Source organism: Vicia villosa, unplaced genomic scaffold (assembly GCF_029867415.1).
Source record: "Vicia villosa cultivar HV-30 ecotype Madison, WI unplaced genomic scaffold, Vvil1.0 ctg.005843F_1_1, whole genome shotgun sequence".
Taxonomy (NCBI): domain Eukaryota; kingdom Viridiplantae; phylum Streptophyta; class Magnoliopsida; order Fabales; family Fabaceae; genus Vicia; species Vicia villosa.
Window position 1 is genome coordinate 9308 of NW_026706687.1, and position 16012 is coordinate 25319.

The window sequence follows — 16012 nt, forward strand, 5'->3', positions numbered from 1 at the left end:
ATTCGAAGATCAAAGCAGAGGTCGAAAGACTTCTACGATGCAAGTTCATCAGAACTACAAGGTATGTTGAATGGATTGCTAATATTGTGCCGGTTATTAAAAAGAACGGTTCATTAAGAGTATGCATAAACTTTCGTGATCTGAATGCAGCAACGCCTAAGGATGAATATCCTATGCATGTGGCATAAATGCTAGTAGATTCAGCCGCAGGCTTCGAATATCTAAGTATGTTGGATGGATATTCTGGGTATAACCAGATCTTCATTGCAGAAGAAGATGTGTCCAAAACAGCTTTTCGTTGCCCAGGGGCAATAGGCACCTACGAATGGGTTGTAATGCCTTTTGGTCTGAAAAATGCTGGGGCAACTTATCAAAGGGCAATGAATTCTATATTCCATGATTTTATAGAAACTTTCATGCAAGTATACATAGATGACATTGTTGTAAAGTCTGTTTCAGATAACAGTCATCTTGACCATCTGAGCCAATCATTTGAGAGAATGAGAAAACATGGCTTAAAGATGAATCCCCTTAAATGTGCTTTCTTTGTGCAGGCTGGAGATTTCCTGGGCTTCATAGTCCACAAAAAGGGAATAGAAATTAATCAAAATAAAACAAAGGCTATTATGGAAACAAAGCCTCCATCCACGAAGAAAGAACTACAGTCTTTACTGGGAAAGATAAACTTCTTGAGAAGATTTATCTCGAACTTGAGTGGACGCACGCAAGCTTTTTCTCCATTACTTCGACTCAAGCAAGGAAGGTTTGGATGGCGTGCTGAACATCAAGAAGCTTTCGAAAAGATTAAGCAATACTTGATGCATCCACCAATATTATCTCCCCCAAACGGGAAGAAGCACATGCGTCTATATATTTCAGCTTCAGATAATACAATAGGTAGCATGTTAGCCCAAGAGGATGACAATGGCATCGAAAGAGCCATTTATTACTTAAGTAGAGTACTCAATGATGCAGAGACTAGGTATAGCGCAATAGAAAAACTCTGCCTTTGTTTATATTTCTCTTGTATCAAACTCAAGTATTATATAAAGCCAGTTGATGTTTATTTTTCGTCTCATTGTGATGTTATTAAACATATGCTATCAAAACCAATATTGCATAGTCGAATTGGCAAGTGGGCTTTGGCCCTTACTGAGTACTCTTTGATATTCCAACCCCTTAAAGCAATGAAAGTTCAGATCGTATCAGATTTCATTGTTGACCATGCAGTGGTTGATAACCCTCAACAATATGTAGAATTGAAGCCTTGGAAGTTATACTTCGATGGTTCAACCCATAAAGAAGGAACCGGCGTTGGAATACTAATGATTTCTCCTGATGGAATTCCAACAGAGCTCAAGTACAAGATTGAAGGTCCCTTATGCTCCAACAACGAAGCTGAATACGAAGCACTGATCGCTGGACTTGAAGCTTTGTTAGAATTGGGGGCAACTAGAGTCGAAATTAAAGGAGGCTCCGAACTAGTGATTAAGAAACTGACGAAAGAATACAAATGTATCAAAGAAAATTTGATCATGTATTTTGTCATAGCAAATAGGCTGCTTAAAAAATTCGAGTATGTGGGTTTAAATCACGTCTCAAGGTTGAATAATCAAGAAGCGAATGACTTGGCACAGTTAGCCTCAGGTTACAGGGTATCAAAAGAAAAACTAGAAGAGCTGATCGAAGTAAGAGGCAAAGCAGTGGCCACCAAGCTCTCCCTAAGTGATCTGGAGAACTCACAATTAGGTTTTGCTAACAAAGAGGAGTTTGAAGTTTTAAATATAGACTCTTTAGCAGATACGGATTGGAGGAGTCCAATTGTGAACTATTTAAAAGATCCTTCGACAGACACGGATAGAAAGGTAAAGTATCGAGCCTTATCATACTTCCTAATGGGAAACGAATTGTTTAAGAAAACTCTTGAAGGAGTTTTGCTAAAGTGTCTGGGTGAAGCTGAAGCATATTTAGCTCTCTCGAATATACATAGTGAAGCATGTGGTGCACACCAAGCAGGGCACAAAATGAAATGGCTCCTGTTTCGATATGGAATGTATTGGCCTTCTATGTTAAAAGATTGCATAGAATTTGCAAAAGGATGTCAAGAGTGTCAGGAACATGCAGGTATTCAACATGCTCCTACAAATGAATTAATTTCAATAATAAAGCCATGGCCTTTCAGAGGTTGGGCACTAGATTTAATTGGGGAAATTCACCCCAAATCTTCTAAAGGTCAAAGATATATCTTAGTGGGAATAGACTACTTCACAAAATGGGTCGAAGCGATACCACTTGCAAATGTGGATCAGGAGGCTGTGATTGAGTTTATTCAAAGACACATTATATACAGATTCGGAATCCCAGAAAGTATAACCACAGATCAAGGATCAGTGTTTACTGGGCGAAAGATGCAAGACTTTTCCAAAGAAATGGGGTTCAAGTTGTTTACTTCTACACCTTACTACGCTCAGGAAAATGGACAAGTTGAAGCAGCAAATAAGATAATAATTGGTCTCATAAAGAAACACATAGGGAAAAAACCCAAAAGTTGGCATAAAACTTTGGACCAAGCACTCTGGGCCTGTCGAACGTCGCCAAAAGAAGCTACAAACACCACACATTTCCAATTGACGTCCGGACACGATGCAGTGCTCCTAGTTGAGATCTACTTGCAATCAGTACGGATCCAAAGACAGGGAGAAATCCCTCCAAACATATATTGGGAATTGATGATGAACGAACTGGTGCATTTGGACGAAGACAGACTTCGAGCGTTGGAAATGATAAAAAGACAAAAAGAAAGGGTGTCCAGAGCATATAATAAAAAGGTGAAAGGTAAAACATTTATTAATAATGACTTAGTTTGGAAAGTTATTTTGCCTATAGATCGAAAGAATCAGGTTTTAGGTAAATGGTCCCCACATTGGGAAGGACCCTTTCGAATCTTAAAAGTATTCTCCAATAACGCTTATGAGATAGAAGAGTTGGCAGAAGATCGTAGGATCTTAAGAGTGAACGGGAAGTATCTGAAAAGATACAAACCAAGCATGCATGAAGTAAAAATTGCAAAAACGTAGATATTCAAAGTATGCTACGTAGGCCAAAATGGTTGAACAAGCACCAAAATGGCTTCGTGTTTAAACAAGATATGTGGTAAATAAAAGTAAGAAGACAAAGCAATGTCAAAATACATTTCATTAAGATCAGAAGAGTACATTCATTCTGGAAGATTGTGTTCCCACGAACAACAAAGGCTACAGAAATAAAAGCATACTAGAGGCTATTAAAAGGAGCATTCAAAAAATAAAACTAAGACCTATAACATCTCCATCAAAGCTTCAAACAACGCACCCTCTAGTTGATCCTTTGTTCTATACCTTCCAAAGATAGCAGGGGCAAGCTTTCAGATTCAAAGAGATCCTGACTTGCGCATTCTCCTCACTACACCTTTTTTGAGAAACATGTAGGAGAGCAACCTTCCATAAGGAAGACACGTCACTACACCTTGACGAGAGGCAGCCATAGCAACAGCTTCAACAAGCTGCTTGAAGATCAGCAATGGAAAGTTGATTTTCCTTCCTCGGAGAGCACAGAGTGTGAACTCCAAATCTTCTACCACGATGTTGTCTTGATCATGGTTTCGTGGACGAAAGTTGCCCACTAAAAGTTGGTGCCAAACCCTAATGATCTTAGCGCTAAAGGGATCATTAGCCATGAGGGACCTCAGGACATTAGAGGTAGTCATGTTAATGGTGTTATCATCAAACGATTCTCCAAAATTATCACACCTCAGCAGTTCATAGATGGTTGAGGGATTAATGGTAATGTGAGCCCTTCGAACCTGAGACACAATGGTGATTCTTCCTTCTGGATCTATGCGGAGGGACGCAAACATCCAGAAATCTGCCAGCATGTTAGGATAAACGGATCCCTCCAGGATTTCCTGATAAAATTGGAGTTGTTGGTCAGCAAAGAGTACGCCAATATTGATGCGATTTTCATCGAATTCCTCCTCAGAGAGATTGAATTCCTTTTTGATGCAGGACCGGATGGTAACGTAAGTTAAAGGTTGCGCCATTATGAGGATAAAAAGTACAAGAGGTTTTATCAAACTCTGTATTTGAAAGGGTAAGGAGAAGAAAGGAAAATTTTGATAAGAGCTTGGTGAAGAGAGTGAAAGAATGAGTGGACTGCGTTTGGTATCCCCAAGAGAAGTTATGGCTTCCGTCGTTTCCCACCTTGGAAGCTGGAGTGTAATCATTTTGAAAACTAATACACGCACGTCTCAAATAGACATTTTGGAAAAGTGAAGTCATCATTTAATGATGGTTACGGCTAGGGGAGTGGAAACGTCAAGTCTAGGTGTGAGAGGCTGCGAAGAGTAATCATGTCACGTGGGGGCATTATTAAAGTCATCATGATAATAAAAATAATTTTGGCAATTTTTAGGAATTGTTAAAACGCTACTCATGACAACTACAGAATTTGAAGTATGGAAGATTGAAAGTTAAATTTGCATATACATTCCTGAGGAAGTTTGATTACAGTAAAGAAAAAGAACTAAGTACGAAACACAAAAGGATAGTACAAGGTCTAAAGTGGTTAATTAAAATCCTTGGGAAGGTTATCTTTCATCTTCGAATATTGAGATTCCCATGAAGACATATGACGTTCGATTAATGCTTGTTGTCTTTTCAGTTCTTCGATCTCTGGCACTAGCTTTTGTGCCGTCTCGAAGTGTTGAATCCCTAACTACGCCACTTCAGTCAATTCTTCCTGATGAGTTTGTTGGATTGCTGCCTGACGAGACTGGGCATTCTTTATCTTCTCTTCGAGGAGTTCAATTTCTTCACATTCCTTCTGGTTCTTCGAACGTTCAAGCTTAAGGGCGTCAGCCTTTTTTGTTGCATCATTTGCAGCTTTCCAAGAAGAACTATGAGAAGTCACCTTTGTTGCGAGTTGTTCGTCAACATTTCGTTTTCGAAGAAGAATAGATTGGAGTTGATCAATCATAGAACCCAGTAAAACAATCACTTACTAGACTTCCTCTGAGACCAGAAGTAAATCCACTTTCTTCAAAAGATTGTTTAAGCTGTAACATCTGGTGGAATCCTTGCTTAGAGCTTCAACGAGGTTGGTTTCAAAGGACTTTTCCTTTATTTGACGAAGGAGATTAGGAATATCATCCTTGTCTCTAGTATCCACCAGGACATTGGAAGAAGTTTCAAGCCCAATGGGCGAAATGTTATCAACACTCATCATGGTCTTGAGGAAGCTTACGGGATCAGTTTTCTTGAGTTGCTCCAGTTCTGAAGGAGTAAGCATTGCGAGGACCTGCTTCGAAGTAGTCACAGGAGTGACTATATTTCCGAAGGTCGAAGTTTCATGAGGACCAGGTGTAGGCAATTTGGAAGTTTCTTCCGCAGCATCTTGCTCAGATAAAGTATCTCCGCTGCCAGTTGGTTGTCCGGCTGCATTATCACTATCCGAACACTGAGGATTTCCCCCCATATTTTCATCTTGATAAGTAGGTTGAGAATCATCATTTGAATGGCTTTCTTCAGCAGGTACAGTTGGAATGATGGTTGCAAGGGGCTGAGCGTCTTCGAGAACCGGAGAAAGCACAGGAGATTTGTGTCGAGAAACACCTGTGTTGGACAGTTATAATTGATCAAAATGGAAAAGTTGCAAGAAATTCATCTGTCATTCGAAAAGGCAGACATTTACCTCGAAGATTGTCAAGATCAATGTTTAGACTTGAGGTTTTGAGATCAGAAGTAGCTGTGCCCACATCATCCTACATTTACAAGGTAAGATGTGAACTTAATCATTAGAATTAAAGTTTGAAAAGATGATTAGGTTGTGAAATCCAAATACCTTGGTTGGAACGTTGTCTAGGCTTGAGTTATGAATCTCTACAATGGGGATAGTACTAGCAGCCTTCAAGGGTGATTCATCAGAAGATACCTTATCACTTGACGAAGTAAGCTTCGAATTCCCAGATCCCTTTTTTTTTGGGTAGAGGGGTGGCAGTTTTCTGTCTCTTCTTTATTGCTTGTCTAGTACGAGGAGGAGATTTATCTTCGTCATTTGAAGCAGCCGTCTGAGGAATTTTTCGCTTCGAAGGTGCTGGAGGTTTCGAGCTCTGAAAATACATATTAAAACCAAGTGAGTAATATTCATAAAATTACACAAGTTAGAATATAAAGTATGTATGTACCGTGGGTTTCTTGCCAGTGGTGACAGAATCACTCCCACTCGCCTTGGTGCTCCTCGAAGCTCCAGAACCCTTCTGTGCAGGGGCTTCCTTGATATTTCTCTTTCGAGTAACGGCTGTGAACAAAGTGTAAATCAGTATTTCAGTGAAGAAGGAAAAGTTAGTCGAAGGATTGTCTAAACCCCAACCTTCAGGTATTGGAGTCAAGACGCGAACGTGCTCAAGACCTATATGAAGATGTCCTTTGAAAGTATCCAAGGTATGCTTAGTCGGGACCACTCGTTCAGCGTGTTTTTTAGATTGTTCCTGAAGGATTTTTATGAGATTCCTACACACAAACCAGTCTGGAAAAGGAGGGCTTAAAGCCACACCAAAATCAGCACTAGGTAGTGGAGGAAATTTTGGGGGATTAAGTTCAAAAGCCACTTCATAACGTAGTTCAGGTTGAACAGACGTGGGCAATTTCAACTCATCCAGTTTAACAGAAAACTTTTTCACGTAAAGTGACCGCAGCCTCACAAACGGTCCGACTAAGATCATCAGGCCTGTAGATAGTTTCAAAGAATTTTTGAAATGCTTGGATTTCTTTAATGTGAGTCGAAGTACCTTTATGAAAGTTCGCCTGCACATCAGCAAAAGCTTCAGTTAGTTCCCGAGTAAGGCTTTCAGCATCGAAGATTTGCATGGAATAATAATCTGTCCACCATTGATGAAAATCTATGGTAGAGTAAAAAGCAGGTTCGAAGGAGATGGGGGACAAAGTGGTGATGCCAACATATTTGGAGATTTATGACTCATATTCATCTTCTGCCAGATGCGAAGTGTGTAGACACATGTGATTTCTTTTGTCATACAAGCATTTTGGTCTGAGTTGAACCAACCCAAATTGTCTCGAAACCAGATTTGGTTGATAACAAAGAAGACAGCAGTGACTTTTTGGAGATCGAAGTCGGTGATATAACAACTTTGGGGTGAGGAAAGCTTCCTAGATAGCCATGGATTCGGCTTGTTGGTCGGAAGAAGTTGCTGGAAATTCTCGAGTAAACCATTCGGGACCCACTTTCCGTTGAACGATAGGAGCCATCGAGGGACTAAATTGATAACGTTTAGCGAACATCATTATGTATGCCAAGAAGGTTTCACGAAGTTTGCCAGTTTCTTCTTTTGGAGTTAGGTAAGCTAATCTGGTTCCTTCCACTATTCGATCCTTTATAGCTGTAGTTTCTTCATCCACAACACTTTTGTATGGGAGGTGAGCCTCAAAAGTGGCATTAAGCCATAGTTGCAACAACCAGAAAGGACCAGCAAAAAGAAGAGATCCTGTTTTGTAGTTCTTAACAAGGTCTGTTGCTTCACCGAGATTCTCGTATAGAAATCCTAGAATTAACTGGCTTAAGTTTAACTTTTTCCCAGCATTCAGCTGGTTAGCCATGCAAAGATATCTCTTTGCTACTTGTATGGACCTAGAACAAAAGACACATCTCGAAAGCCAGAGTGCTAGAAACGCAATATGTTCTTCATCTGAGACTTCTGTGGTCGTTTCGTTGTGGTATTGTTGAATGAAAGCAGTATAAGTGATTGTTGCTTCATTAAAATTGATGGTGTCGGTATCCATGAAATTGGGGTCGAAGGTTTCTCCAATTGGTCGAAGCCCTGTGATAGCAGCTACGTCAAAGAGGGTAGGGGTAACCACCACATGGAAGGTGGAAAGTATTGTGAGAAGCATCCCAGAAATAAACTGATGCTACTAACATGGTTTGGTTATACTCTAAACCTGTTTTAGATAACTGAATTAGGTCGTAAATCCCTAATTCTTTCCAAAATGGAGCCTTTTTCTTTTCCACTTTAGTTAGCCAAGCGTAATACAATTCAGGATCTTTTGCTAAAGGGATTGACCTAAAAACTTTCACGAAATTGGTTACATAGTTTAACCTAATTTTCTCTAAGACCGGAGAAGTTTCAGTTGAGGTTTCTTCTGCGTTGTCAGGATCAGCTGAGATTGGATGACCATTTTCGTCTATCTTATTCTTGCTAACTAAAGGTCTAGTTTTATAATAAGTAGGAAAAAATTTACTCAAAGAGGGGTCATTTCCTCCCGGTAAAGGACCCATGAAAGCATGAGGTTTTCCAGAAAGTTCAAAAGGAATGATTACCTGAGAAGCATAGATGGCGCGCACCTCTGCAGCATTTGGGTCTGGAATGTGTTCTTGATTCCCTATTTGTGTAGGATTTTGAAGCTTTTGAATGGGTTGAAGAGCATTTGAAGAAGACGCCATAAGTAAATTTGATGTAAGAAATGGTTTGAACGAAGCCGAAGAGGATTTTCTTCTCTGTGATGAACGTAGGAAAATAGGAGTGGAAGTTATGCAAGGGTAGAAGTTCAAGTATTTAAAGGTTTAACGGAAACCCTTTCAAATCTTTTGGGTAAAAGTCAAAAGACATGCGGCAGGCGTTGATTTAATCCAACGACGGTCGAATAGTTGTTAGCCTTACTCCTAGTATATAGGAGTAATGATCATGAAGTAATGACAGAACGTGGGAATGTAAGTTCTGAGAAGACATCTTTGAAAATGACAAGACGTTTTGAAAGTGGAGTCATAAATGATTATGACGTTAGTCAGTTGTCTTGGAACTCTAAGAAGTGAGTAAAACGAAATCTCGTCATAACAAGAAACGCCTATTTCTCTGGTTTTCGAAACAGGCATTTATTGGGGACAATTTGTTGGCCGGAGATTTCGTTTGGAGGAAATATTCTTTGAAGGATTATGATTCGAAGAAAGATGGTTACTGATGACCATTTCTTATTAAAAATGGCTACTGATGGCCATGTTTCGAGAATGTTGTTTGATTTGGAGTGAAGATGGTTAGAATCGGAGCTAATTCGAGGTGAATTATCTTTGAGACTTAAACGTTTTACGAAATACGTAAGGTACTGAGGCTTAACGTGCTTTCGTGGCATTCTCGGTTCTGATCACGTTGCCACGCGTCGAAAGAGGATTCAGGCGGGAGGATTTGAATTTCGAAGGAGTCTGTGTAACCGCACAAGGACAGATGGCATCCCAGGGATTCTTGTGGGCAACGTGGCATCTGATTAGTGTAGGACCGTTAGGGTCGAAATTAGTATAAATAAGGGTCTTAATGTTAGGATTCCGTGTGTTCATTTTGTACAAATCACTCACAAATCACTCAAGTATCAAGTGTTTAGAGAACGAGTTCGCTGAGAAATGTACGTATGACACCAACACCATTTTAAATACATTTGTATCTTTCTTTATTCAAGTATCTTTCAATTCCTTTATCTTTTTCGTTTAACTTTCATTTCGAAGCACTTTACATTTCTGCATTTTTACATTCTTGCACGTTATATTTCTGCACTTTACATTCCCGCAGTTTACACGCTTTTGTTTACGTTTCCTTTGTCGAAAGTCATATTAACATATATAACAAGTGCTGTTTTTAAGTGAATATTCATTCGATCACGTCAGAAACAAATTTTCTTGAAGTCAGAACAAACAAACATGAATCAAATCATATCGAGAGACAATTGTTTGACTATGTCCTAGGATCAATCTAGTCGATCCTGCGAGTAACCAAAGTATATTTTATAGTTTGGAGGACTAGCGGTTGTTTACCGGAAATCAGCGTAAACACTCACGCACCAACAATAATAAAACAACATTATTATTTTGTTCTTTGCTCTAAGGGTGTGTTTGTTTCGGTGTTAAAAAAAAAAGATTCCTGAGAATTTGAGGTTGGAAATAGTTATTCCTTTGTTTGGTAGATGAGAAAGAAAAAAAATGCCTTGGAATAAATAATTCCCAGGAATATAAGTTATTCACAAAATTTTAACTATTTATTCTCATGTCAAATGGTGGGAATTATATATTCCCATGGGAATAAAAAATGACTAACTCAAACTACCCACTTTCATATCATTTCAACACATTATTTCATATTTTTAAAATTTTAAAATTATAAATAAAATAAAATTTAAAATTATTCCTTGAAACCTTAATTATTTTACCAAACAAATTGATAGGAATAAAACTCTTGGAATTTCCATTCCAAGGAATAACATTTCTGAGATTGTAATTTAAATCCGTCAAACAAAAACATCCTAAGAAAATTTAAATTTACACATGATGTGATAAAATGCCAAACTCTTATTAGATGTAGTTAGTATAAAACACATTTAAAATAAGATGCATATTATTTAAACTCATAAAAAAGTCCTCACGAATAAGTTCCCAACACACCACATTAACCTAACATCCACCCTAACTAAGTTACTAAACCCATCAATTATTTTTGGATGGATGATAACGTCATTAACAGTGCCAAATACCACTTTAAAAATTAAACTATGTGAAATAGTTAAAAGTCAAATGTTATCACTTTTAGTTTAAATAAATAAAAACTCTTCAATCAAATAAATAAATAAATAAAAACTCAGTTTAGTCTTTAAATTATACGTCTCTTATCATATTTTCTTTGATTACGTGTTCCCGCCAACCCACTCTTTCTCTCACTAGAAAAATAAAAATAAATTGCAACGGTGAAAGACTTATTGAAACAAATTATATATTTTTTTCAAAAATTATTGATTTATATATGCAATCAATTTTTTTAAATATTAATAATTTATTTACTTTAATCGATAAATATAAATAAAGAGAAAAAAATGATTTGACAATCTAAAATTTTACACTATCAACCAATCACGACCATGTTAAATGTTAAGTCACACTCTTATATAATATAGTTGATTGATGAATCCTATTCACTTGATAGTGTAAAATTATTTTACACGGTCGGTGTACTACCTTTGATCTCGTAAATAAATAATACCGTTAACCTCATAAATAAATAATACCGTAAAAAATTAAATAATAAATTAATCATTTATATTTATTTAATTTAATTACTTATAAGTTGAACTACTTCATCTAACCAATACTATCAATTTATTAAAAAAAACATTATTTCCACTTATTTGCTTTTAGTAATAAATTTCATTTATATATATATATATATATATATATATATATATATATATATATATATATATATATATATATATATATATATATATATATATATATATATATATATATATATATATATATATATATATATATATATATATATATATATATATATATATATATATATATATATATATATCACACACCAAACACATAAGAATCTCTCTATGTTCTTCTCAAGAACTTCAACAGAAAAAAACAGAATCTCTCTGTGATATTTCAATGGCGAAATCCAAGAACAATGCAAAGAAATTATCATACATATCAGTTCCATCACAAATCATAAACTCCATTTCATCTTCTTCCCTTCAATCTCTCATTCATTCTCCAAAAAAGTCTTCAACAACTACCATCTTCACCAGAAAATCATCATTCTGGTGGTTTCTTACTCTCTTTCTTTTTGGTTTCCTTGGTATGTTCATCTTTGGTTTCAAAACTGACACCCCATTTCCTCAAAAACCATGTTCAACTACTCACCAGAAGCTCTCAATCTCAAATCATCATTCAAAATCCAAACTTGGTATTGGTAGTGTTCTCTTAAAGAAAGAGAGAAAGACTTTGAAAAATGACCATAAAGATGAGTTTTTTGTTTCTCATGTTGAACTTTTAGCTAAAGGGTCTAGTGGAATTGTGAAAGAGAGTGAGTTTTGGAAGAAACCAAATGGTTTGGGATATAAACCATGTTTGAGTTTCAGCAGTGATTATAGGAGACAAAGTGAAAGGATTTTGAAGGAGAGGAGGAAGTATCTAATGGTTGTTGTTTCTGGAGGATTGAATCAGCAGAGGAATCAGATTGTTGATGCTGTTGTTATTGCTAGGATTCTTGGAGCTTCTTTGGTTGTTCCTATTTTGCAAGTCAACGTTATTTGGGGTGATGAAAGGTACAGATAATGAATATTATCTCTTTTCCTTAGTCTATGATGTGTTGTATCATATTAGTGTCAGTGTCATATCTGGTGTCTGTGTCGTGGTTTGTCAGTGTCATGTTTAGTGTATGAGTCGTGGTTCATAGGTTGAATGAATCATATGAAGTTTAGTTTGGCTTATCAACGAATTCAAATTTTGAATGGTTTTTCTTTATTTATTTGCAGTGAATTTGGTGATATATTTGATCTGGAACACTTCAAAAAAGTTCTAGCAAATGATGTGAGAGTGGTTTCAGCATTGCCATCAACACACCTGATGACAAGGCCAATCGAAGGAAGGCCTCCACTTCATGCCACTCCTACTTGGATCCGTTCGAGATATCTCAGACGAGTAAGGAGTCTTTGCATCACTTCAAAATCAATTTTTTTCCTTTTGTAAGAGTGTAATCAAACACAACTTAATAGACTTTAGCTTCTTCAAGTTTTGAGTCCTGCAGTTTACATTTATGCAGCTCAATAGAGAAGGCGTTTTGCTTTTACGTGGCTTGGATTCAAGGCTTTCGAAGGATCTTCCTTCTGATCTTCAGAAGCTTAGATGCAAGGTATATCAATGTTTCTTCTCTTTGTCTATCGTTTTAGAATCGAAAAGAAAATGGATATCTATCGCGAAGGAATCACACGTGAGTTTTGATTGATATGTGTCATCTAAATTTTCAGGTTGCTTTTAATGCATTAAGGTTTGCGGAGCCGATTGAGAAACTTGGCAATAAGATTGCAGAGAGAATGAAAAGCAAAGGACCTTACCTTGCTCTTCATTTAAGAATGGAGAAAGATGTATGGGTGAGAACTGGTTGTCTCCCTGGTCTAAGTCCCGAGTATGATGAGATTGTTAACAATGAGAGGATTCAAAGACCAGAGCTCTTGACTGCAAGATCAAACATGTCTTACCTTCAAAGAAAAATGGCTGGTTTTTGTCCTTTGAATGCTATGGAAGTTACAAGGTAAATTTTCTATCTATCTATTTACTATTTATCGATAAAGTGCATAGGCATGTCTGACAGGTGTTGATGTCGGACACTGACATGATACACGCGCTTGTGATTACGTAAAATTATTTTCAGCGTTTTCATGATAGATGTTTTCGGTTTCATTTATAGGCTACTAAAAGCTCTAGGAGCTCCAAAAGATGCAAAAATTTATTGGGCTGGAGGAAAACCATTGAGTGGAAAAGAAGCATTGCTTCCATTAATCCAAGAGTTCCCTAACTTATACAATAAGGAAGATCTTGCTTTGCCAGGAGAATTACAACCTTTTGTAAAGAAAGCTTCTCTAATGGCTGCCATAGATTACATAGTTTCTGAAAAGAGTGATGTTTTCATGCCATCTCATGGAGGAAATATGGGCCATGCAATTCAGGTATATGATTCTGAAATTATATGAGTTGCAAAATGTTTATCTGTTTTCATTTCTTATGACTCATCTCAGTCTCCCGACAACATCACCGATGTCTATGTGTTAGTGTCGTGTCTGATATTTGTGTCATATTTGTTTCAGGGTTACAGGGCATTTAGTGGCCACAAGAAATTTATAACTCCAAACAAGAGACAGATGCTTCCTTATTTTCTAAATTCTTCACTCTCTGAAGAAGAGTTCAACAGGATAATCAAGGAACTGCACCGAGACTCGTTGGGACAGCCGATGCAGAGGACTAACAAGGGTGGAAGGGAGGTTACAAAGTATCCTGTTCCTGAGTGCATGTGTAATCACTCACATTCTCAGTCCTTATTTACAAACTAACACCAAAGCTTCTGGTATATCAATGTTACCATGCAACTTAACAAGGACTCGAGTGCTATTTTGGACGGTTGATGCATTTCGTAGCTTCTATGTTGCACCAACACTCCATATTGAAGGTGTGTATGACGTCTTACATATTTCGTGTCCAACACCACAAGCACAACAACGACATATTTTTGTTCTTTATACAATGTGTTTTCTTTTTATGTGTAATTCTTGCTACTTAATAATATAGATACTTGTGAATATTTGTATAAATTGCAATAGATAGTGTAACACAAGTTAGAAGAAAAATACTGTAAAAGTCGTGATGGTTGTTTCAGAAAGGTTAAAAATATGCAATAGAAAGTTACCTTGTACCACAAGTTACCAAAGCTTGACATTATTGTAAGTTTGGCATCATGAGTTTGTAATGGCATTATTCTAGTTAAGGTTTCATGTACATTTCAAGAACTACTATTTGTCTATGAACACAAGTGAAACATTGTCTAACCTCTTATATGGAAATCATCCATTTATATATTAGTACAATTGGTGTATGTCAGTTGTCAAAAGGCAGCAGATTCAGGATTATCTTTAGGTGAAAAGTTATGTCCTCCATGCTGGCTTGTTTGCATAATGTCCTTGATCATATAACTAGATGGTCCACATGACACAAATTATGTGTACTAAGGTTGTCACCTTGTGCATGTCCTATTGTTCTTTTGCTGAATTGAGCATCAAAGTAGTGCGTGATCTGGTGTCATTGGGGCCCTCAAATGGCTAAGAAATGTTGAAGTGTTATTTAAGCATATATGAATGGACTATTGTTCCCTGCAGTTAAAAATCGACGCATTCAACTTATTTTCGATCGTCGGATCAAAACGAAGCATTCGGGCATTTTCGGTAGTCGGATCAAAACTAACCAGCGTCTTCATTCAGAAGTGTCAGTGTTAAGGAGAAAGGAATGAGTGATATTACCAAGTATCCTATCCCTGAGTGCATGTGTGTAATCACTCACATTCTGAATCACAGCACTATTTTTTGCATTAACTCTTTCTAGAATTAACCCTTCTGCATGGTAAAGGGCATGGTTACTTGTACTAATTGCATTCAGGACTATGATTACTCTAATTTGTTTCAATTCTCATTTCATTATTTAATTTACTTTATTTCAGATTAAATTAATTATGTATATTAATTCTTATCATTGAATTTCTTAGCCTGTTATATAGTACTCCCTATATCCATATTATAATGAAGTATTTTATAAAAAATATTGTCTCATTTTATATTTTATATGTCGTTTATGAATTTTATGAAACAAGTAACTATTTTCCATGGGTTTAGGAATTAAGGTCTCTATGAAGTGTGAAGATATGAAAAACTTGGCTGTGGCACTGGCAACTACCGAACATGATGGATCCTTCATAGTTGATTAATAGGGGAAAATCTCCATTGAAGTACAAGATAAAGAAGATGAAGATAAAAGAATAGAAGAGAGAAGAGTGTAACAAACTTTTTATCTAATTTTCAATCTGAAAAGTGGTTACAATGAAAACTAAAAACTATTTCAGTTTATATACATAAATCATAAATGCAAATGTCAACCAAATGAATCTTAAATATAAGTTAAACTCAAATGCACATTAAATGCAACTTAACACTTTGAATTTGAATTATAACTAACATTATCCCTTAATTTATATTCAAGTTAAAATTAATAACACCAATTTCATCCCTCAAATTGATGAAATGTTCCGTCTTGATAGCTTTGGTCAGCATATATGTAAGTTGCTTTTGAATGCTACAGTGAACCACCTCAAGCACTCCATTCTAATCTTGATTTCGCATAATATCTTTGGGTTATTTTGAGATACATCTCCGAACACATCAAATGTCATTTTTTGCCAAAATCTAGTTTGGAGATGCATCTCCAAATTTTTTTTAGGTTAATTCGCAGTTACATCTTCGAAAACACATTGAACATCAAATCTCATTAAGATGGTTTATCATTTAACCACTCAATAATATTTTTATGCACAAACACATTGAGTGAATTGTAAATTTTAAGGGTGATGGTAATTGCAGTTATCGGGCCGTAACAG

The 16012-nt window shown here is 36.6% G+C and overlaps 1 protein-coding gene across 1 annotated transcript; it reads left to right on the forward strand.

Moving 5' to 3' along the window:
- The first annotated feature begins 11430 nt into the window (after positions 1 to 11430).
- LOC131642828 (O-fucosyltransferase 20-like) lies at positions 11431 to 14675 on the forward strand. The gene is made up of 6 exons (XM_058912995.1): positions 11431 to 12143; positions 12354 to 12519; positions 12641 to 12730; positions 12846 to 13129; positions 13286 to 13544; positions 13683 to 14675. The coding sequence occupies exons 1-6, from the start codon at positions 11485 to 11487 to the stop codon at positions 13923 to 13925; spliced, it is 1701 nt and encodes a 566-aa protein (XP_058768978.1). The 5' UTR covers positions 11431 to 11484; the 3' UTR covers positions 13926 to 14675.
- The last annotated feature ends 1337 nt before the right edge of the window (positions 14676 to 16012 follow it).

What these genes read in the sequence shown, in the direction of transcription:
- LOC131642828 (XM_058912995.1), top strand. Translation starts at nt 11,485, where the DNA reads ATGGCGAAATCCAAGAACAATGCAAAGAAATTATCATACATATCAGTT. An exon ending in GTTATTTGGGGTGATGAAAG is followed by an intron (nt 12,144 to 12,353) that starts GTACAGATAATG and finishes ATTTATTTGCAG; the next exon opens with TGAATTTGGTGATATATTTG. An exon ending in ATATGGGCCATGCAATTCAG is followed by an intron (nt 13,545 to 13,682) that starts GTATATGATTCT and finishes TATTTGTTTCAG; the next exon opens with GGTTACAGGGCATTTAGTGG.